Below are 22712 nucleotides of genomic sequence, written 5' to 3'. Positions count from 1 at the left end.
GCTAAGTAGGATACTGGGTTGATGATTTTGCAACAAATCGTTACGATGTGGGATGGAGGAGGGTCTAAAATGGTATTATCAGCGTTACGTAACTTCTGAACGTTCCCTTTGGAGGAAAAATCAAATTACAGGCAGGAACACAATACAATACAATACATATTCAAAAAGGGATATCAATTTCGGAAGTCAATAATTCGGAACTGTTTACAGAATGTTCATAGACTCAATGGATTTTATATCTGACACTACTCACTAGAGGAGGTTGACCACGTCTCCTGTTTAACCATTTGTGTTTAAAAGCATTTTTGAAGTATTTGTCTGCTACGGATCTGTATAGCGCGTCAAATTTCATTTTATCGAGTTACCGATCAGGTCAACTATAAATGGGTCCAAATTCATTTGATCGAGCTAGATGAGAACTTTTTGCTATTTAAAGTTGTGGTTTCTGAGCAAAGTGTAATCTGGCGTTTGGAATCATATATAGGCGAATCTACCAGAGCGAGAATACGGCCCCTAGGAAGGTAACAGATCAGAAATATGTTTCGCTCTTTCCAAGGTTCGAATCCCACCAGAGAACTGTCAATAATTATCAGAGTTTGAAGCCGACTCCTGATTTGGGTTTTGAGATAACAAGCTGGGCTTCCACCAGTTTGATTTGAAATTTTTTTCTTACAAAATCCGAGTGCTGTCGGTATGACACGGATTCACGCAATGCTCACGACACTTCAAAAAGGGACAGATCAATCTAACTTACCCCATTGTATTAGTCACTAAAGTCAAAAGCTGCACAAGAGCTTATACAGGCATAAGCAAATCCAATTATTATTTCCTTAATCATTCTTGACCACCCAGCAATTCAAAAATTCCAATTATGACTAGTTCCAATAATAGAATAGAATTTTAATCGACAATATCCATACACATTTCAACTGTAAATCAATTACACGGCACTTAAAAATAAAACAATAAATTATGTGCATTTTTTTTCTATTTCCCCATTTTTTATTATTCGAGATCAAATGTGAAAAGTTTATAATAGAAATTAATAATTCTCAATTCTTTTTATATATACAAAATCATTTAATATGGAACATGTGTTTTAGATAAGCGTTTCCAGCACGTTAAGCAGTCACCTGATTTTAAAAGTTTCAACAAAAATATTGACATTATTTACTTTCCAGCTTGATCAATATTTTTGGGTAATCCTAACAACGAGTTAATAAGTTCCGAGTTACGTTTTGAAGGCACTAACCATGTCTTGATGTTCCTCTCATTGTGTGATGGATAATAACGACTTGATGGAAATGCTTTCTGTTGCCAATAATTTGATGGTGCTACTAATGAGGCAATTGGTACGTATGCGTTAAGTTCTTGGTCATACTGTAACAAATTTATATCCAAATTATTAAATGCTTATAACTTCATTTGATGTCACTTACTGCATTGTCATAGATGTCTTCATTAAGTGGCAATGCTACACAAAATTCCACAAATTGAATTACGAGAATGAGTTTCAAAATATCACTTGACTTTACCATTCTGTCTAAATATTTTTTGGATTATCCTTAGAGAGTAGTTTAATGTAAAAGATACAGATTCTAAATGACAATTTCCGATATGCATGGACTGCCTTATATACCTCGAAATGGAATAGGTAATTTGGATACATGTTGAGATATTAATGATGATGCTATTATGGATGTATGGAAATTGTCTCAAACATTTGTCTATCTGCGATGAGCATATTGACTGGATCTCAATAAAACAATTAAGGTGGAATTTTTTTATGTATCTATAAAAGTTCAATCTGTGTCTCGCTGCATGTGTTGTGGATTGTATAGACTGTTGGTAACAGATTTGTATTCGTTGAATGGAATTTTACAGTGAAATTGCGATGAAAATTCTGGAAATTTAATTTGTTTACAATTTGAAATCAAAACCGTACAAATGTTTACTGAAAATTACATTTGTATGGTTTGAGAAGTTCAAATTAATTTTTAACGAGAAAGAAATTTTTTATCATTTAAAGCTGTGTTGCTGCCTTGATAATTCCTTATCGGGCACTGCCTTCTAGTACCTTACAACGCAAAAAAGCTCATCGAATAAACACCAATGTAAATATTTATGCAAGTACACAGATTACTCGTTTTTATTAATGAAATTTTTCCCAACATGTTTGAATTTGACAATAAAGATGGAAAGCATCGAGGGTGGAATGGAAGAAGAGATGAGAAGAAAAAAAATTCTATCAATAACAGATAACCTTAATAATATTAACCGACGACATTATTTTCAGGCACCATGCTGTCACATATCTGATATTTATTTATACTTCTTTCCCTTCAAAGGTGTATCTTGTATAGTTCCACTTATGTCATCAGCAATGACTAATTGAAATTGAGCATATAAATATAAGGCATACATATTTATTTATTATGAATGTAATTGTTTGATGATCATGATTATTTCCAATTCATTTCTCATTTTTTTTTTTCTGTCAAGCACGTTTTGCCATGTCCACATGCATTGCATATTTGAATGACGACATAAATTACGCATTTCTAGACAAACTACCTACATAGTACAACTTGGATAAATTGTTTTCGTAGACAATGATTCATTTTTCATCGAATAGTTTGTGTTATTTTGATGAATTCATTGACTAATTGACTGGAATTGATTTGCTTGTTCGTAACAATGTAGTTCATAAAAATACTATGATGTGGTGGACAGTGATTTGTCATAAAAAGAATAACTGTCAAAATTTATTTGAAAAATAACGACTGAAAAAAATTTAAATCGATATGTAAAATATTTGACGAAAATAAAACTGTCAAGAAATTTTTGAAAAATAACTACTGAAAAAATTTTTAATTGATATGTAAAAATTTTCGTTAAAAATAACGGTCATTAAATTTTTGAAAAATACCGGCTGAATTTTTTTAAAACTGATATGTAAAATATTTGACCGATAAATAACGGTCATAAAATTTTTAAAAACATCAGCTGAAAAAAATTTAAACTGATATGTAAAATAATTCGTCAAAAATAACGGCCATGAAATTTTTGAAAAATATGATGTGTAAAATAGTTTAAGTGTTATGTAAAATAATTCGTCAAAAATAACGGTCATGAACATTTTTAAAAAAATATGATGTGTAAAATATTCTGAATGATATGTAATTTTTTGAAAATTAAAAATAACGGTCAAAATTGACTTCAACCTGAAAAAGATGATCAGCAGTCAGTAAGACAAACAAATAGAAAATAAGACAGCAGTTTATTACAGAACATAATTTATTTAATACAACTAATAATCAATATTTAACTACATTATAGAATCTATTCGATTTTAAGATTATCCACAAATTTACATAGATTAAATATATGTTTTCCTCTCACATCCTCAAATAGTCCTTACTGTATTAAACACTATCACTTGCCAGCATACATACTTTTTTAAGAACATATAATTTGCGTGTAATTTGTTTGTTCCTTTTTTGAAATGTCTATAAGAAATCAATGTAGGTGAATGCTACAAAATTTATGAATGTTAATTTATTTAATGTTATCAGTCAAGAATTGATATAATTTTTTTCATTTTGCGTGTATTTAAGATTTTCTGTGGATTAATAAAACATAAAAAATAATATTGTTTTGCATAAAAATAAATAAACATAAACTTTTTTTGATATATATCTCTTATAATTCTGCCCGTTATCTGTTACTGTTGATAGAAACTTTCCAAATCTTATGTAGCGTATTCCTTAATTGAATAATATCGTACTTGGATCTTCATTATCCATTTGCTTAACGTGCCTTAATACATCCTTCTTTGTTATCACGCCTAGAAGTCGACTGTGGATTGAATGAGAAAGAATTAAATTAAATCCATGGATTAAAAATAAATCCGGATTAAGAATTCAGGTTTAAATTAATTTTGTGAATTAGCCAATTGAATATTCAAGCCAAATTCTCATCAACGTCATGCATGACAGATTGATGACTCAATTTAAATATAGACGCACAGTCATACCAAATTAGCAACCTCAAATAATCATTAATTGACCGTAAAATCACAAAATTTCCGCTAAACTTTCAAAAATCCATCTGGATTTTTCCATCAATAAAGCTCAACGGAGCAACACATACCCATTATGAGTGACTAACACTTGACGTAAGCCTAATTTTCTAAACATATCCACCACAGTTTCCATGGGAGTTTGATCTGTGACTGTTATTGGAGACAAGTCTAAAATCTGTAAAATAAAATGCAAAAAAAGTCATTAAAAATTCCACATTCGATGCTGAACATTTGCAGACAGACGACGATTACCTTCTTTAATTTTAAAGGCGCTGGGCCGAGATTCTGGACTATGTTTGTGTTGGTATATATCACTAAGGATTGACCAGATATGCCATCGAAATTTCTCTTGGCATTTGCTTTAAATAGATAATGGAAAAAAGAAAAAAAAATGTCAATATTTCAGGAACATGACTAGACTGCTCAATCTCACCTAATGCCAAATTTAAATCTTTTCTAAGAACAAATCCAACCAAATATTGATTTTCACGTGATACGACGACAGGATATCCATTATGTTCTGTTTCTTTTAATAACACTTCAACATCATCAATAGTCATAGAATCTTGTGTAATAACAGCAAGTCCCTCATTACGTCTATGATGTTATTCAATGAGTGTAGAAAAGGGAAAGAGAGAGAAAAATAAATTAATATTATGTATTAAATGAAGAGAAAAATAATTAGTGTAGCTAAGAGCAATATTGTATTTTCCTTGAACGGAATGACAATAGAAAGTTCATGAATGAGGTCAATCAGACGGATAAAATTCAAGCAAAAATTAACGGTTAAATGAATTTGAATTTAATATTGAAAATAATTCAAAAATTTCAGTTCAAAAAAGAGTTCAAAATTTAACGGTTAAAAAATATTCAAAAATAAACGGTTTTAAAAAATTTGAAAAATTTAGTTCAAAATTTTTGAAAATCAAAATAACGGTCATTTTTTGAACTTGTAAGTGAATCCTCTGACCTCAATAATCTAGTCACTAAATCTTAAGGACATTGATCTTAGACTACTACACTTGAGACTAAATACGACAAAATAGAGTTTAATAACTTACTTTGGTTGCATAACATCACCGGCTAACGTTGTATGCTGGAATTCATCCTTGCTATCCAAAAACGGATAACCATTCAAGGCTATATGAGCATCGTAGATACCCTAAATTAGCATAAAAAGGAATTTTAATTATAAAACAAGTTTCATTCATGAATATTCAGTGACTATACCTGTCTACCGAGAGCATCTCCAACCCATTTTGACGCCATCGCAGCCGCCATTAAAGGAACAATATATCTCACACCACCAGTAAGTTCAAACATAATTACAACTAATGACACAGTCATTCTAGTAACACCACCTAACACAGCTGCAGCACCAACCATTGCGTATAATCCAGGCTGAATGCAATCATCACCTTGTGTACATTCACCAGAAAATATCCAATTCTTGGAATAATTATAAGCAAGCTGTTCCATACCAATGCCAACAATACGTCCCATAATGGCACCAAGACACAATGATGGAATAAAAAGTCCACAAGGTACTTTAATTCCAAATGTAAAAATAGTCATGACAAGTTTAACAATCATTGCTAATATTAAAAGCCATATTGCATGATAAACTCCCGGACCAGCAGCTGCTATTTCAATTGCTTGATTCACATTTGTAAAATTTCTCTTATAATCACTAGAAATGATAACATAGAATAGATTAAAATTAAACAAAGAGCATAAAGTCATTAATGACTCACCAAATTGGATCACCACTCGATATTCCACATTGACTGAACAGTAAGTATATAAGTTCACTTGTATTCATTCTTGTGTATGGATTTGGGAATGCTATAACTGCTGTTATTAATGTAACAATAATGACTTCAGCGACTGGATATTGACCTAATTTGCTGCATTTGCGGAATTTGCACCAGTAAATGTTAGCTTTGATGAACAGCGTTCCAATGCATCCGCCCATGACTCCAAGGAAAATGAATGGCAATAATTCTACAAAGATCCAAGGTTTACTATATTCGACAAAGAATAAGACGGAATGTTCATTTCCAAATGGATTTATGGAACGAAGGATGAATGCAGCAATAAGAGCACAAAAGAATGATCTCCAAAGTGTTTTAAGTGGAAAGTAATATGACACTTCCTCTAAACTGAATAAAACACCACCAATTGGTGCCCCGAACGCAACTGATACGCCTGCCGCAGCTGCTGCTGATAAAATTTCACGCTTTTTCGCCTCATTACGGCCATATTTTGGGAACAGATATGATAAAATATTACCAATACAGCTTGCAATATGTACCATTGGACCTTCCTTTCCTAAACTCAATCCAGCTGATACGGAAAGTATAATACCAACAGATTTAATAATTAATGTCCATTTTCCTAAATATCCACGTATAATAAATCCAGATAAGATTGTTTTAATCTCAGGAATACCACTGCCGCAGGCATAAGGTGCAAAGTTTTTAACTAAGAGAGCCGCTAATGATGAGAAGAGCAATGCCCAAAAAATGTAGAAAAAGTACATGACTATATAAGCACCAAATCCATCCTTGGCGCTTACAATTATTTCTGACCATGTCACCCATTGTGAGCAATTGCCAGCATCGAATGTTGTCTCATTTGATGACCAACAACATTGTTCACGATTAAGCCAAAATGCTTGTGGACATATTCCATGTTTCAGATCAGTCATCCAACTGGCACCAATATCAATCACGCCTGCAACACATCCCGTCACTAAACCTACAAGCAGCACACACAACCATCCTGAAAGAGCGTCGTGAGCACCCTAAAAAGTATAAAAATAATAAGAGTAAGAGATTAATGTAAAGCACAAAAAAAAAGAGATTGTAAAGTGATAATAAAGAGAAACTAAGTGAATCAAATTATTAATCTATGTCATAGAATGACGATCCAGATTGGACTGTACCTTTATTAATTCCCACAATGAATTTTGTCTTCTTTTAATGATATATCGATGCCGCATACGATCTCTTGCTAGATCTTTCTGCCAATCTATCGTATGAAAGTCAGAATATCCAGAAAATCCAACAGTTTCTGTAAATTCTGTCGAGTTCGATGTCGTCATTTGAAATTCATTAGTATCATCCATTTTTAAGCCTTTATCTACAGACTTTTATATGAAATCTATGCTTTTAACAAACTTATTATACACTTATACACAACATTTGTCTATTTAAACATGCAACAATGGACGAGAAATTGAAATAAATTAATTATTTCAATATTTCACTTTACACAGAAAATTTTTCTTCTTTTTTTTGGTCTAAGAAAACAAAGTGCTGAAGTTCGGGCACAAAATGTTAAATTTATTAATGAAATGCATGTTGTCTTGTGTTAGAATGTTGATATTAGGGATTAGGACATTGATAAGCATCTGATTTTATGGATATTGACGAGATTTGAAGTGAAAAATTACAAAAGTCAACGGTTTTTTAGAATTCAAAAATCCTTTGTTTTCCTTTCAAAAAATTTTGAATTGACCGTTAATTTTTTTGAGAGAAATTGAAATGGAAATTGAATTTTTGAGTGATTTAATTCATGAAATATTGGAATTAATGTTGAATTTGAATGATTAAAATAGAAAATATCAGAATTAATTTAAAAATTCTCAAAAAATCGACACTTTAATTCAAAATAATTCTCACATGTCGGCACAATGTTCACTGAGAGAGAAATTCAAACACCTCCCGCATCCAAATATTATTTTGGACATAACAACACACAGACCCCCTGTTTTGAGAGAACAACACACAATTCCGTGAGAGACAGAAACAAATGTGAGAAACAAGCAAGTGACGCAAAATCCAGCAGTAAGAAAAAATCTTCAGTCTTTTTCCAAATTTGATGTGTTGTGGAAGTTCATCTGTGAAATAATGGATAAGAAAAATCGATAATGTACTGAAAGAGAAAAAAGAAAAAAAAATCCTTAAAAAAGAGAAAAGAATTAAATTTCAAATTAAAAATAATGCTTAAAAAGTCATCAAAAGTTGTTTGTTAAATATGTTTTAAGCTGTAGTTAATTAAAGTCCATCAATTTTCGCATGTTTTATTCATTTTTAACGGTGATTAAACTATCGGAATAGGAAAAAAAATTTTTTCATCCCCATTTTCTGTGAAAATTTTTTTGTGTTGGAGATTCCATGAGAGGAAGCACAATAGGGAGAAGCTACACACAAAATAGTGATAAAGTGTTGTTAAAATATAAGTTTAAAAAAAGTTACAATTTTAAAAATTCAAATTCAAAAATTGAAAATTAAAAAAATGTTAATAATAATCGTAAATCCAGTGTGACTGCAAAGAATTCCAAATTTTTAAAGACTACAGCAATTAGAATTAAATATTTCTGGGGTGGATACATGTATAGGAACAGATAAAAGCCTAAAAAAAGTATCAAATGATGGTCAATTTAGATATTTTATAGAATCTAAAGGAATCGGCTCCATCTTTTTTATCACAAAAAAAAACTTTTTTTTTCTACACAACAATAATAATCAGAAAAAGAAGAAAAAAAAAGATGAAAATATCCCCCATCTGAAAATTTTATAAGGAAAAAGGTCATTCCTATAGAGACACATTCAGCAAGGACTTTTGAGTGTTAATTTGTTGTACTGACTACTCATTGTTTACGACGACGATAAATAAACAAGCAAGTGATAAGTGACAAAAAATCCCTCAAAAGTAGATTTTTTAATAAAAAAAATAGTCAATAATTTTATCAATATAGGAGGAAAGGATACACCACATTGCATACATAGTAATTTTTATTGCCAAAATATATAATTAAAACTTCTTATGTACCTTAAACCACATAAAACTTCAAAATTCATGAATTCATTAAAATGTCCGTTAAATTAAATAATTGAATTCTGTTTCATAGACGTGAAGTTGGCTGTAAATTAGTGAGAATTTTGAAATTCGAACAGAATTGGAAGATAGACTTGAAGTTGGCTGCTAATAGTGAAAATTTGAATTTCAAATTCACGAATTCAAGAAACGTCCGTTAAATCAAATTTTTGAATTATTCTCACACACGTGAAGTTGACTGCAATTTGTGAAATTTAAAATTCTTAAAAATTCGTTGAAATTTAAAAACTATTCCTTTTGCTGAATTAGCTGAATTGGAACAATAGCCGTGAAGTTGGCTGCAAAATAGTGAAAATTTGAATTTAAAAAACCCGTTAAAATTTAAAAACACTAAATTCACCTTCCTTTTATGGATTAAAAATCACCGAAACTCCAAAACAATTAATGAAAACTTAAATGAAGCCATAGATGCACAAATAAAAAATTAAAAATCAGCCTACTTGGATCTGCTAATTATGATGTGATTATTTTCATTTTATATAATAGATAATCAATCAATCATTGATTTTTATTTTATAGAAAAAATTAGAGATATATTTTATATATTTTTTTGTGTGCTTCTTTTCGTTAATAATACAATAAAAAAAGAGAAGAAACATTCGTTCAACATCTTCTGGTAAAGGAAAATAAGTGGATGAAAGAGGAAGAAAAGTGTAAAATTAATAATAAGAAGCAAAAAACTGTGTTGTTATAAATATTGAAGAAGAAAAAAAAAAGTGCAAAATAATAAATTTATGATATAAAAATAACATAGTGAAGAAAAAATTGTTCTCTGGGTCAATTTGAAGTGAGAAGTAGCCACAGAAGGAATAATAATAAAAAAAAATCCATTATTGGCAACAGAAAAATCATCATCAAATAATTATTGAGCCAAAAAATTGGATTACTCTTTTAGTTTTCATCCGCACATAACTTTTTTTTACCCCAAAAACCATTTCGACTATTCGGAATCAGACGGCGATTACAACAAGTAATTTCATCAAGCCTGGTTATGAAATGAATGTAAGTACAATATTATCGATAATTTTAAAGTTCTAAATTATGATTAAACTCATTTGTTGTGGACGGAAAAGGCGCTTTTTCAATTTAATTGGTATTTAGGCTTTCAAACAACGAATTTTCATCTTAACGGACATTTTAGATTTGAAATTTGTAAGTCGCTGAATTGCGCTGAATTAAACAAAGTTCAAATTTTCCAATAACCGACTTTTAGAATCAAAAACATCAAATTTTGTTCGTAACGGACATTTTGAATTTAAAAATTCTAAAACGCTGAATTCAGCAAAATTCAAATTTCTTAATAACCGCTAATTTCTTAAAAATCAAAATTCCCACAATTACTCTCAATTTCCTTACTCCAACATCTCTCAAATCCAGACAGTCGACAAAAGTTAACAATTTCCCAAAACAAAACTGCTTTAAACATCCAAAAAAAAACTGCTGAATTATTATCTTCCTACATATGTGTACATGAATGCATTGGTCGCTCGCTCGTACTTCCCTTATGTCTTTTATTCTAACAGACATGCTATATATTTTTGCTTCTTCTTTCCTTTGCATCGTCCACATCATATTTGGAATAGACAATTCGTTATCTCCAACAATATTTCTTAAAGTGCTCAGTACACATCAGAAAAAAAACTTTTTTTTTTGATTCTACCCCAAAACTTGCACAATCAGTCTGCACAATTGTTAACAAAAAAAAAGTACTTTTCAATTTGCAATGAAAAGCTTTTGGAAAAGCTCTTTAATTTATTTTTAGACAGACTTGAGCAAATAATATGGGGGGCTGTTTGTGGGTTGTGTCTGATTTTTTGGGGGTTGTTGAGGGTTGGTGCTGGAATTTGGAATGACTATTGGGTCAACAGTTGACCCTTGAATAGTTGGAGCTGGTTTAATATGATATCAATTGGAAATAAGAAATCTTCAAATTCTAAATTTTTGAATATTTCAAATATTGCAAATTAAAGTACTTTCTCTAGATTTTACAAGCTTACAACATGTTGAATGCTTAACTTTGAACTGTATAATAACAAAAGATCGATAATATGATAAGCAATTATGCCCATAAATGCCTAATTTTGAAGAACAAATTAAATTCAAGAATGTAAACAAAAATTTGAATTTTTGAATTTTGAGCTTTTTTAATGGACAAAATTGCTTTTTAGAGTTATTAAATGCCTAGACCGAGACCCAAATCGAGCCTATAATCGAGTTTCTCAAAGTCTCAGTCTCGACAAATCTCCGAAAACCAGAAAATCTTGGTCTCAATATCAAAAACCTTCAAAATATCCTTGTTGCATGCATTGACGTCACTTGTGATCAAACCCCCAAATGTTTTTCATAATATAATGGTCTCTGATTTTAGGAATGCAACGGCAATTGTTATTTTTTATTCCTTTCAACTTATGTTATTGTCGTTCAATTGAAATGTTCTGGGAAGAAGATAACAAGACATAGGTCGAAAGAATTAAACGCATTTTTCTGAGAATCTTCTCAGCATATGTGCGCATTTGAGAGCAACATTGTAAAGATTGAAAATTAAAATTCTTGGAATTAATTTTTGAATAAAGCTTCGCTTTTCTTCAGGCCAATCTTGAATTTTTACGTATCAAGCTACAAACTCGTGCGAAAGAAATTTCTTTAGAAATTAAAAACAAAATTTGTAAACAATATCTGCTCGTGAAAGGAGATTTTTGGATGTGGAAAGGGTGTGCTTACTTTTAGGCATAATTTATGTACAAACTCTTGTAATTTCCTTAAAAATATGAACTTTTCAAGGTTGTTAAGATTCATTTGATTGTGATTAAGTCCATCATGAGACACAAGTCATCATCAGAAGCAATTTAATGTCTAAAATTAGTTTTTAATGCAAGAAATTTGCTTTGAAATTTAATTAGAGAAACTTTATGTCTGCATTGTACGTGCTGTGTCTCATATGGATAGGATTATTATGTCTTAAGTTATGCAATTTTATTCCAACAACAACGTCTTTTAGAAATTTAAATTGTGTCAAAATTGTGTAGGTTTTTCATGGACATTGCTCAGTGACAAAGATTATTCAAGCACATTGAATTGTTAAAATTTAGTTTAATTAGTTGTAATCATTAAATAACAAGTGTTAAGGACGTAATTCAAGTCTAAATACTTTCTAATTCACCAGAAAGTCCGACAAACCTACAAAAATCATGTAATTACTCCTAAACAGCAGTTGAATTAAAATTAAAATCAAAAAGTTAAATTAAATTGTGAATATAACACAAACATCCAGTACGACAGGAAAAAAGAGTCCTGCCAAATACGATAACAATGTCTTCTCCTCTTTCAACGTTCTCAAATGGTCTCTAACATATAGAAATTATTGAAATATTGTATATCACATCAATACCAAGCCTTCCATATCGTACTCATCTCACACCAGAATGAGAGAAAAAAGTTCTTTTTTTTATTGAACAGCACAGAAAAAAGAATCAAACAAAAATACGCATCTCACATGAGGCAAAGAAAAGAAAAGAAAGGAAAGAAAAAAAAACTTGTGAAAACTCACACAAATAGACAGATAACAAGCTTTTTTTTTTGCTGCTGTAGCACACAGAAGCTACGCGACGTAAGCAATAAGAAAAGCAGCAAAAAAGAAAAAAAATTGTGGAAAAAAGGAGGAAAATTGAAACATAGGCAACAACAATGTACTCTAAGCTCACATGAAAATGTCGCTGATAATGTAGGAATGGAAGGAAATAAGGAAGAGAGAAAGAAAAGAGTGTGATTACCAAAGTGTATCATAAATACAATACATAATAGTTGTACATAAAAGTAAGACTTTTTTTTTTATTTTAATTTACATAAGGCACAAGCATGCACACATATACAAATCCTACATAATATATGGTGTGATATTATTATCCATCCCTCCGTTTAATTGTACCGCACACAACAATTATTGAGTTTTCTATTATATTGAATAATTAATGTCGCTTGTATAAAAAATATCATACATATATATGAGAGTAAATCTCAAGGATCTACTGCATCCATCTACTATTACTGCCACCATTAAGAATCATGCAGCCATATTTGTAATGAATGAAAATTAGTTGGAAAGTAACTGACTGGTTGCTGTAGGTAGCGAATTTAAGAGGATTTACTTCCTTCATATTTTTATTATTTTTTTGCTTCTTGAAACTTTGTTACTGGGGTATTTAGTGACTAAATATACCTTACTTATACCATTTAGATTAATTTTTTGAACTTTTTATTTTATTTGGCTTAATTCCTTTTTAAATGATTATTAATGGAATAAACTTAAAAGGTTTGTAAGATTTTTATTGTTTTGTGATCGAATTAAGCTTTTAAAGATGACTTCAGTAGTTTTGTCATGAATTGGAAATTTTAATTCCTGGAAATTAGTATTGACATTTTAATTGGAATATTTAGCAGGATTATTGATTGCCAACGGTCATTTTATATTTAAACTGGATTGAATTAGTAGAATTTCCCCTTTCATAGTTGTTAGTCCCCTTCATGTAAATATTCAGTCTGTATTTAATCTTCGATAAATAAACATTACATTAATTGAATTACAATTATTCAAAAACGACAACTTTAAAGTGGATTTTTAAAGCTGTCTCATTATATTGATCCATTTGTGAGCAGATCAGACAACAGAAACAACTTTAAGTAAATGGAGAATTGATTTTTCCACAATTTTACTCAAAAACCGAGCTTTCAACAACTTCAGTAAACAAAAACACTAACATCTCTGTATAGTCTACCATAAACAAATGTTCTATTGAGATCCAGTCAGCCATTAAATATGAAAAACTCAACCACAATAATTTGAATGCAAAAAAAAATAATTTTCTGCAAATTTTTTAAGAGCATAGAAGTCAATTTTTCCAACAAAGAATTACATTCAAAAAGCGAAAGAGAGTATCATCGACTTTTCTATAGATCGTAGTGTCTGAATCAGCATTTGTAAGCTTTACAATATGTATAATCGGGTTGAAGTATAGTTGGGTTATGCGATGCAAGAAAATAGTATTTTTTTTTTCAACATTCAAGTGTGTTTTTCAAGTGATAAAAAGCATTAATGTGTATAGAATCAGTGCATTTAGTGGTAGTAAGGAATAATGTATCAGAGTGTAAAGAACTGTGAAGTATATAAGGATATAATACGGCTGTGTCATAAATAAACACAGTTCCTCTTTTATACCCGATTATATCATATTTGTCGGAGTTTTTTTTTTGTTTTTGTTCAAAAAAAAACTTTTATTTCAATAGCCTAGTACAAGATGCAATAGAACCGATTAATATATATTCTTTCTTCTTTAATTCTTTTGCCGGCAGAATGGATGAATACGTTGCATTTAATAAAAGAAATTTCTCTCTTTTGTATAATGTAAAGCTGAAAAAAAAACTCCCCCAAAAAATATACACGAAATTATTTTTTTTATGTTCTCTGTTTGCATATTCTTCTTCGTTCTGTTGCCGTTTATGCCTCAACTCTCTTTCTAAAAAAATTATTTTTTATGACCAAAGCTTTTTTTATTTTGAGCCTTTTGTTTGTTCGTGTTTCTTTTTGTTAATTGATTTTTTATTGCACATCATAGCGGACGCAATTCAGATAATGTAAATGCTTTAGCTAACAAAAAAAAAAGAAAAATAATTTGAATAGCTAAATTTATTTTTATTGAGATTGTCGTATGCTTTATATATCCATAACACATACTCCTTCTTCTTTCTTTCCCGTCTCTTGGTGAATGAATGGAAAAACTGGCGAAATTTAAGATTGATGATAGACAAGAAAAAAATCCGGGGAGCTAGAGGGGACGATATTATAATATATGTGGTTGTGGATGTATGACAGAATTTCAAGCACTTTTTTTTGGTTTGAATAAATTGTTTTTGATGACAATTTAAATGCATTGCAAATATTTTCATAATTGCTTCTTTCTGGATATTGATTTTTTCATCTCTTATCTGGATGGATGCTGTGTTTGAAAGTGATTGGTTGAGGCGCAGTTTAGTGGTTTGTGAATTTTTATATTAGTTATATTAGAAACATTCAAAAACTTGATTTTAACTTGATACTAGTTCATAGTGGATTTTTCAAGTTCAAATTTGATTCAAAACGTTTTAACGACTTTCAAAAATTTAAATCAAGTCCAAAAAATTTGAATTTTGTTCAAAATTATCATAACAGCTTTCAAAAATTTGAATTTAGTTCAAAAAAAATTTAAAACCGCTTTCTAAAGTTCAAAAATTCTACAACGGTTTTCAAAAATTTGTATTTAATTCAAAAAAACCTTTCTCAAGTTCAAAAATAAGTCAAAAATTGTATACCGATTTTCAAAAATTTGAATTTAGTTCAAAAACTCATCCCAAAGTTTAAAAACTTCATAATGGCTTTTAAAAACTTGAATTCAATTATATTTTGATTCAAAGAATTAAATTCAACTGCCTTCAAATTCCCAATTCATATTTAATTCAATCGTCGTAAATCTCTCATCATCATAACTTCGTCAAGCCAAGTGTCCAATCAACTTCCAATGTAAAACTAAAAACTCATGTCAATAAATTGATGCAACTTTAAGTCTCACTTCAGTTAACCATGTCATTTCCCAGAACAGACTGCATATATTTTGTAAATTTATGCTAAAAAAATAATAAAAAAACGAGAAGATGGAAATAAAAATTGAAAATTTTTCCTTTTGAGGGGAGATCTGCTGTAAAAACAAAATCATCTTCATTCTCGCCACAAGACTACAACATTGAATACGTTTAGCTTTTATTTTTATTTTCATTAATTCACTTTTCCACCCCTCTTGAGTCCGCTCGTCCGTCTATTACAGACATTTTAACATATCTGCAATAAATAAATAAATAACGTGAGTGGTTTTTGTGTGAATAGTCCAAAAAACTACTTTCTGGATCTACTGAAATGCAATTTTGTTCTTCGAATAAATTTTAAAACTGAGATGTTAAAATAACAACAAATATTTGTTGTAAATTGCCTGCTTCATCGTCATTCATTTCATTTCCATTCATCCTGAAAAATACACGAAAAACAGTGCCAGAGATGCTGAAAATTATGTTGCATGTCAAAACATCTTCTTCTTCTTTTCATATTCTATGGTACATAAATAAAGAAAAATTAATGCCTGATTACTCTTATGGATTCTTTCATGTAATGTCTTTAAATAGTAGTCGTGTAATCATTTTAAAAAAAGAAGCGAAAGACATTGTTCGATTGATGATGTCGCTTTGATCGATTTTTTTTTGTTGCTCTTCTTCTTATACGCTCCCATGCTCAATTTTATGCAGTTATTTTTGTGTGCTTCAGATTTGATCAAAATTCTCGACGACGATGAAGAAAAACTTGAAATAATAGATGGGATTAAAGTTTTTTTTTGTGTTATTTTTTATGTTCTACACATGTTATGGACTAGGGATTATATCCATAGATACATGTAGAATAGGATATGATGATAAAAGTAGAAGAATATAAAGCATGGATTGCAAATTCATCACAACATTTTTTGTCTGATTGCTTTTTTCGGATGAAACAAAGGCTTAGATAAGCATGATTAGTTTTTTTGGTAAGGTAGTCGACGGGTAGTAACAAGATATGTACTTAGATACTTAAGATTTATAGAGAAATTGGATATTTACCTCAGTTTAGATGTCAAAATTCTGTGAATATTGGTAAATATTGATTTTTTAATTAAAAAGGAATTAAATCACCACAAATTTGATGTTGGAAGCTAGAACTCTGTTATATACACCGATTATAATGCTTATTAGCTAACAAAATACAAATTTCACTGTAAAACTTAGCAAATTACTGATTTTCATTGATTTTTGAAGAGTACAAACCAAAATTTTGCCCAAATTCATAAAACCAAATTCAAATTATGACCGTTAAAACTTAATACTTTTTAAGAGAACCCATTAATTTACCTTGGGTAGCGACTTTAATTGGATAAAAATCCTCAGTTTAAAAACTTTTTTATTTCATTTTTTTAGTGTTTACTTCTCCATAATAATATCCCAAACACACAAAAAAAAAGAGAACTTGTTGTTTCAACTTACTTTACATTGTATTCCCCCCGCAAAGAAGAAGACACAAATTTTTATTTTAGTTCGCACCGAAGAATCTCCACATTTTTAAAAACGTTCCTTGAGGTAAATTGACTTTTTTAAAAGCCAACAATTTTTACAGCCATTGTTACTTATGTTAGAAACCTTGAAAGTAAATTAGATTTAATTAAAACTGATGCGATTTTATTTTTCATGAACGCCGGCAATCTTCTTTCTATCCAAGAGAATCAAAATTAGTGTGTCTGTAGACAAAAAAATAAAAGAATAATGTCGTGAAATTAGTTCGTGACGATGACATGTCTCTGAAATTCTTCTTCCATTTATGTTCATCAATCAATATATTGAGTAAAATGTGCTTTTAAAGGAATTTCTTTTGTTTTTATTAGGTTGTTCATAAGTGATGGCTAATAGGGTAGAGTCCTTTTTGGAATTCCTGGTAGTTTGGTAGATCGACTCACATTAAAGGGTTGTCACTATGGTTTCTCGTATGCTCAGTCTCTACCGAGACGGGAATTTGGGATATCGAGCCATATTCAAGCTATTCTGTTAGTGCTTGATTAAGACATCTGTGGTTGAGTGACTAGATCAAACAATATGTCGCAAAATCTAGTTTGAACATCACTGTGTTAGACTAAAGACTGGATAACTAAAACCTTCTCTTTTGAGAAGAATTGGGCTCGATTTCGACCAGAGATCAATCTCTCAATCATTATATCGAGTGTTATGGATATTCTTAAGATTCACAACATGCCTACTTAATCAATAGGAAGAATTTTCATCAAAGAACAACTCTTAATATGATAGAAGGCAACCTGGAAGTTCAACGCACTTTACAGCACTCCCAAACCTTCAAAACTCCATTAGTCTCTACATCATAACCAAACAACTCCACATAATCATCATTAAAGCATCTGTAAGCTCTACAAGTAGCTCCTCTATTTTCCATTTGCTACTTGCTATTGCATGTAAAATGAATTAAAGCAAATTGCATTCGAATTGAATGGAGAAGAGAATGAGAGGAAATGGGTAAGACGACGAGCTTGTCTTGTAGACTGGACAGAGAGATTGTATGAAGAAGCATTAAAGGAAAGGAAGGAAAAAAAAGTTCAATGGTACACACTTGCTACTTTTGCACTTTTCTTTTTTAAAAATTTTCTTGTTTCTTTTTTGCCTGGTAATTCTTCCAGAAGTCGATTTTTTTTTGCTGCTGCTGCTTCTTTCTCTTTTCTACATCATCATCATCAAATTGCTAATTATCTTATTCTTCAATGCTGTTCTCAGTTCTGTTCTTGCTTTCTTCTCTATCTCGTCTTCATTCATTCATTGATTACATATGAAACAGAATCAGCAACAATAAGAATAACAAGTTGTTGTTTTTTTATTCAGAACCACTCGATCGCGTTATAGCTGTTCTCTGGTTATTGATATCTTCGATTCAAGTTCTTTTTTTTTCAGTCTGTCTTCTTGTTGTTACACATAATTTTTATGTGTATATTCATTTTTTTAATAGCATTCTGATAAAAACCAGTTTTTTCATCCATATCCGCCCTATAAAAATATTAAACAATCATTTCGCTTGAGCATCATACTCACTGGCAGTTTACAGTTTCCAGTCATTGAACAACAATGCAAAAATCTGAAGAGAGTGTGGGAGAATTTCTCGACATGTATTTTTTTTATGTCGCTGATCTCTGTATTATGCTAGAAAAAAAACTTTCTTTCTATGAATGCAGATGGGGCTTACTTACTTACTTGCTGTTTTTTTTTGATGATGTTTTGGGAAAATATATCATAAAAAAGTTTATAAGCATTTAGATTTTCCACTTACATATTTCATTGCATGCTCATCTCTCACCTTTCTCTTTAATCATTTATGAAAATGCTTCATCCATTGATATACATAAGATGAATATTTGCAATGTTTATTGAATGGATTTGAACTTGCAATAAAGTTTTTTTTTTGTTGGTTTTATGTCTAGAAAGTGGAAGGAAATGAGTGAAACTTATTGTTTTTGTTTGGCATTGAGAAATTTTTAAACGGAAATTTAGAATTTGAATTGGTTTTTAACGAGATTTTGGAAATTTAAACTTTTCTTCGTTTAAATTTAACGAATATTTGAAATTTGAAAAGACTTTCGTTAATTTAAAGGATGTTTTTGAGATTTCAAAGGCAAAAATTTTAACGAATTTTTCCAATTCAAATTTTTCTTCGTTAAATTTTAACAGAAATTTGGAATTCGAATAAAAAATTGTTAATTTTAACGATTTGCTTGAGATTTGAAAACATTTTTTTAAGAACTTTAACGAATTTTTCCTATTTAAAAATTTTTTTCGTTTTAACGGATATTTGAAGTTTGAAATAACTTTTTATCAAAATTGAAGGAATTTTCATTTCAAAATGTTCATTTTGGACAATTAATTCATTCATAAATCAATAAAATGATTTAAAATTCCATTCAAATTTATTAAAATGCTAAAATTTCAATTCCTTTATTAAAAATTCACGAGCTTTTCCTTAGAAATTCAAAAAGCAACTAAAATTTTCAGAATTTACTTAAAATAAACACCAATTTTCGCAGCATATATTTTTGTTGATTGTGTATCTACCATATGGCATAAATCCCTATCCAGAATGCTTAAATTCTTGATGTTCAGAACCATATTTATCATATCAATGTGTGAGTCCATACATACGCCCATCTCTTCGCAAAATATGCATATTCTTATAAATAATTGATAATCTCAAATAAAATCGATAGTACATTTGCACAATATTAGTTATGGTACGGGCAGTACAAGGCATAAAAATTGTGTTAATTATTTTCAATCGACTTCCCCTTAATACGAATCGCCTTATTTTATAGTCCAAGAAACATACACAATTTGGGACTCAATTTGTGTATTGAATCAATAGTCAGCCTTTTCTTCACCAATTCTCGCTTGATTCGTCATCGTTACACTTAAACATTTTATTTCTCTGATTTAAACAATGGTTAGCTGTAGTAAAATCAAGCATGGAATAAAAAAAAAAAGAATCTGAATCGAGAAGTCAGGAAAGAAGTTCATTCGATACTCCAATTTTCGTTTTCTTCTATCCATTTATCTCCGTTCACAACATAATATCCAATTGTTGTACGTTCAATGTATATTGTATGGAATCGGATATTATGTTCTGGACCCATACAAGAATTAAACCATATCTTTTAAAATTTTTATAAAATTGAATGGATGTACATGAAGCCATATTAAAGCTACTGAATGAGAAATAAAAATGTGTTTAAAAATAGCCTGCATCAGTGTATCGGAGTCTATCGTGCGTGTAATGACTCAATGATATTATTGATATATTCTGAATGATACCAATCAAGTGTGATCTCATTCATTAACTGGATGCGATTGTCAATTTAATCTTCTTATTCATTTTCTTGATATTTTTATGAAATTTGAGTTTGTTTACAATAAATTTTAACAAGATTTGCAATTTTTGAACTAATAACAATGAATTATTATCAAAGCTTAATTGCAGCTTCTTTGCTCACTTCTATTTAGCACTTTTCAATCATAAAACTCACTAAAATACCTAAATTCAAGCCAAATTTCAATCTCAAAAATCCCAAGTGAACATGTAAACAAACCATTTTCTATTACTTGAAGTTGGCTTCAAAAATTGAATTAATTCTTGTCTTTTGTTAAAACTAATTTAAAATCATGCCAGACATGCTATTCAAACATGTCATAGGAAGCCTAAAACTCTGTTACTAATGACTGAATAGCTTTTGTAATCATCCGGATTCATTGCACAATCAAGACACACATTTAAAATTAGGAAATTTATGCAAAAAACACAACACAATTGACAATCCTTGAAAGTCACTTGACTTAAAGTCCAACATTTGCATTGTCATAGTAAACTTTATGTGTGACAGATGTGGTATAGAGATGCAATATACATTTCCTTAACATTTACAGCTAATTCTTCTTGTTTATGCATGCAATATACCCAAAAAGAATAAAAAAAATTACTTGAACTTTTCAAAAAGGAATGAACAAAAACCTAAAAAGTCAAGCCACAGACAGTCCAACCACGAACAGAACCTCAACAACTTCTCTTCAACCCAGATCAATTATAATTCGTCATTCAATTCATTTTACATTTCGTTTGTGTTATTTTTTGGCCATTTAACAAAAGAAATCTTGGAAAAAAGCGAACTGAATGGGAAGTTCAAGACAAGACAAGAAGAAAAGAAAGAAAAAATAGAGACGGTCGTTGTGCCGAGAACAATGAGTGAATAAGAAGAGTGTGGTAAAATGAATTAATTTTTTTTATGATGATTTTCAATTGAACATAAAATAATTAACGTTGTAAAATACGAAGAATAAGAGCAAGTGGAAGGAAATTACAACGAATGGGGAGCGTACGTGTGCCTGTCATGAATTTCAAATATAAGATAGATTGGTAAGACTCACACATATATCAATAAAGATGCTATTATCGGGTATTTTATTGGTAAGACTATCATGCACAATTTCCCTTGATTTTTTTTTATTATTTACCATTTATAAATTAATTAATTGTGAATGCCCCTCTTAATATTCTCATCAACAATACATTGATTCTCGCTCTTTTTCACTTCTTCAGTTCCTTTCCATTCACTGACTATCCCGATCGGCACATATTGAAGTGTTGATGCCATGGTGACCAGGCGATTGTTTACCAGAGTGGCACCTGGAACAGGCAAAAACCGTACAAATTCTTGATAATTTGTATGGTTTTGTAAGGATTTTCTTCAACAAAAACCGTACATTTTTTTTGATAATTTGTACGGTTTTTGTCGAAGAAAATCATTACAAAACCATACAAATTATCAAGAAATTGTACGGTTTTTGTCTGCGTCAGGTGCCTGTTCTGCAACTCTGTCGAATCCTAAGAACTCACTTGGCACATTTGATTGTTTTCGCCAAGTAGTCGCCACGTGGTTTTGACCATACCAACACCTGATTGCCGTAGTAGCAACATTAGAACATACGTCGATCGGGTATATTGCATGAACATGAGCACTAACATATCAAGTATTAGCATTAAAGAACAAAAGCAGAGTAGTAAAAGAAAACGTTAAGGGAAATGACGTGAATATTCTTGGAATATGTAATTTTAACCATTTAAAACACACTGTGAGCTTCGGGGCCACTTCTTTTTTTAATATCTTTACGATATTCTTCCGATTCATATCGTAATTTTATGCTCGCGAAATAAACCAAAGCACGAATAAAATTAATAACAGTTGAACGGAGTGAAACTTGTGCTTGTTAGTTCCTTTGAGATGGATGATTAAACGCATTTTTATTGGGGATTTTTTGAACTTGTTGAAAAGATATCAAATTATTGAAAAGATTTGTAACGGTTTTGTAAGATTTGAAAATTGGAGAATTCAAAAGAATCAAATTCAAATTTTTGAGAACCGTTAAAGTTCAAAATTTTGAAAAACACTGAAATTTGAACATAAAAACCGTTAAAGTTCAAAAATTTGAAAACCATTAAGTTTTGAAACTTATCATTCATTAAAATTCAAATTTTTGAGAGCCGTTAAAGTTCAAAATTTTGAAAAATGCTGAAATTTAAATC

General features: G+C 30.2%; 3 protein-coding genes across 6 annotated transcripts in view; 1 reads left to right on the top strand and 2 right to left on the bottom strand.

Moving 5' to 3' along the window:
* Nucleotides 1-1170: 1170 nt before the first annotated feature.
* Pdf (Pigment-dispersing factor) lies at nucleotides 1171-1538 on the bottom strand. The gene is made up of 2 exons (XM_070635389.1): nucleotides 1440-1538; nucleotides 1171-1380 (listed from the first exon to the last, which is right to left on the bottom strand). Exons 1-2 carry the CDS (start codon nucleotides 1536-1538, stop codon nucleotides 1171-1173), a joined length of 309 nt encoding a protein of 102 aa, XP_070491490.1.
* A 1741-nt stretch (nucleotides 1539-3279) lies between these two features.
* Nucleotides 3280-7368, bottom strand: ClC-c (chloride channel protein 3). The gene is made up of 8 exons (XM_070635485.1): nucleotides 7032-7368; nucleotides 5839-6890; nucleotides 5315-5774; nucleotides 5146-5246; nucleotides 4518-4681; nucleotides 4337-4443; nucleotides 4153-4259; nucleotides 3280-3858 (listed from the first exon to the last, which is right to left on the bottom strand). Exons 1-8 carry the CDS (start codon nucleotides 7212-7214, stop codon nucleotides 3768-3770), a joined length of 2265 nt encoding a protein of 754 aa, XP_070491586.1. The 5' UTR covers nucleotides 7215-7368; the 3' UTR covers nucleotides 3280-3767.
* Nucleotides 7369-8009: 641 nt separating this feature from the next.
* sns (sticks and stones) overlaps nucleotides 8010-22712 on the top strand; it is a 62357-nt gene continuing 47654 nt past the window's right edge. The window contains exons 1-2 of one of the 4 annotated variants that reach the window (XM_070635435.1): nucleotides 8010-9449; nucleotides 9583-9991. In XM_070635435.1, coding sequence (XP_070491536.1) covers nucleotides 9986-9991 — 6 coding nt within the window. In that variant the 5' untranslated portion in view covers nucleotides 8010-9449; nucleotides 9583-9985. Of the gene's footprint in view, nucleotides 9992-22712 lie in introns of all 4 variants that reach the window. The other 3 variants (XM_070635434.1, XM_070635433.1, XM_070635436.1) reach the window with 3 other exon arrangements.

Source organism: Chironomus tepperi, unplaced genomic scaffold (assembly GCF_022539635.2).
Source record: "Chironomus tepperi strain 1889 unplaced genomic scaffold, CSIRO-AGI_Ctep_v1 contig_89, whole genome shotgun sequence".
Lineage (NCBI taxonomy): Eukaryota > Metazoa > Arthropoda > Insecta > Diptera > Chironomidae > Chironomus > Chironomus tepperi.
Note: the sequence above shows the minus strand (reverse complement) of the source record. Positions and strands in the feature narration are given on the sequence as shown.

What these genes read in the sequence shown, in the direction of transcription:
- Pdf (XM_070635389.1), bottom strand. Translation starts at nt 1,538, where the DNA reads ATGGTAAAGTCAAGTGATATTTTGAAACTCATTCTCGTAATTCAATTT. An exon ending in AAGACATCTATGACAATGCA is followed by an intron (nt 1,381 to 1,439) that starts GTAAGTGACATC and finishes AATTTGTTACAG; the next exon opens with TATGACCAAGAACTTAACGC.
- ClC-c (XM_070635485.1), bottom strand. Translation starts at nt 7,214, where the DNA reads ATGGATGATACTAATGAATTTCAAATGACGACATCGAACTCGACAGAA. An exon ending in CATTGTGGGAATTAATAAAG is followed by an intron (nt 6,891 to 7,031) that starts GTACAGTCCAAT and finishes TATACTTTTTAG; the next exon opens with GGTGCTCACGACGCTCTTTC. An exon ending in GAGATGCTCTCGGTAGACAG is followed by an intron (nt 5,247 to 5,314) that starts GTATAGTCACTG and finishes ATGCTAATTTAG; the next exon opens with GGTATCTACGATGCTCATAT.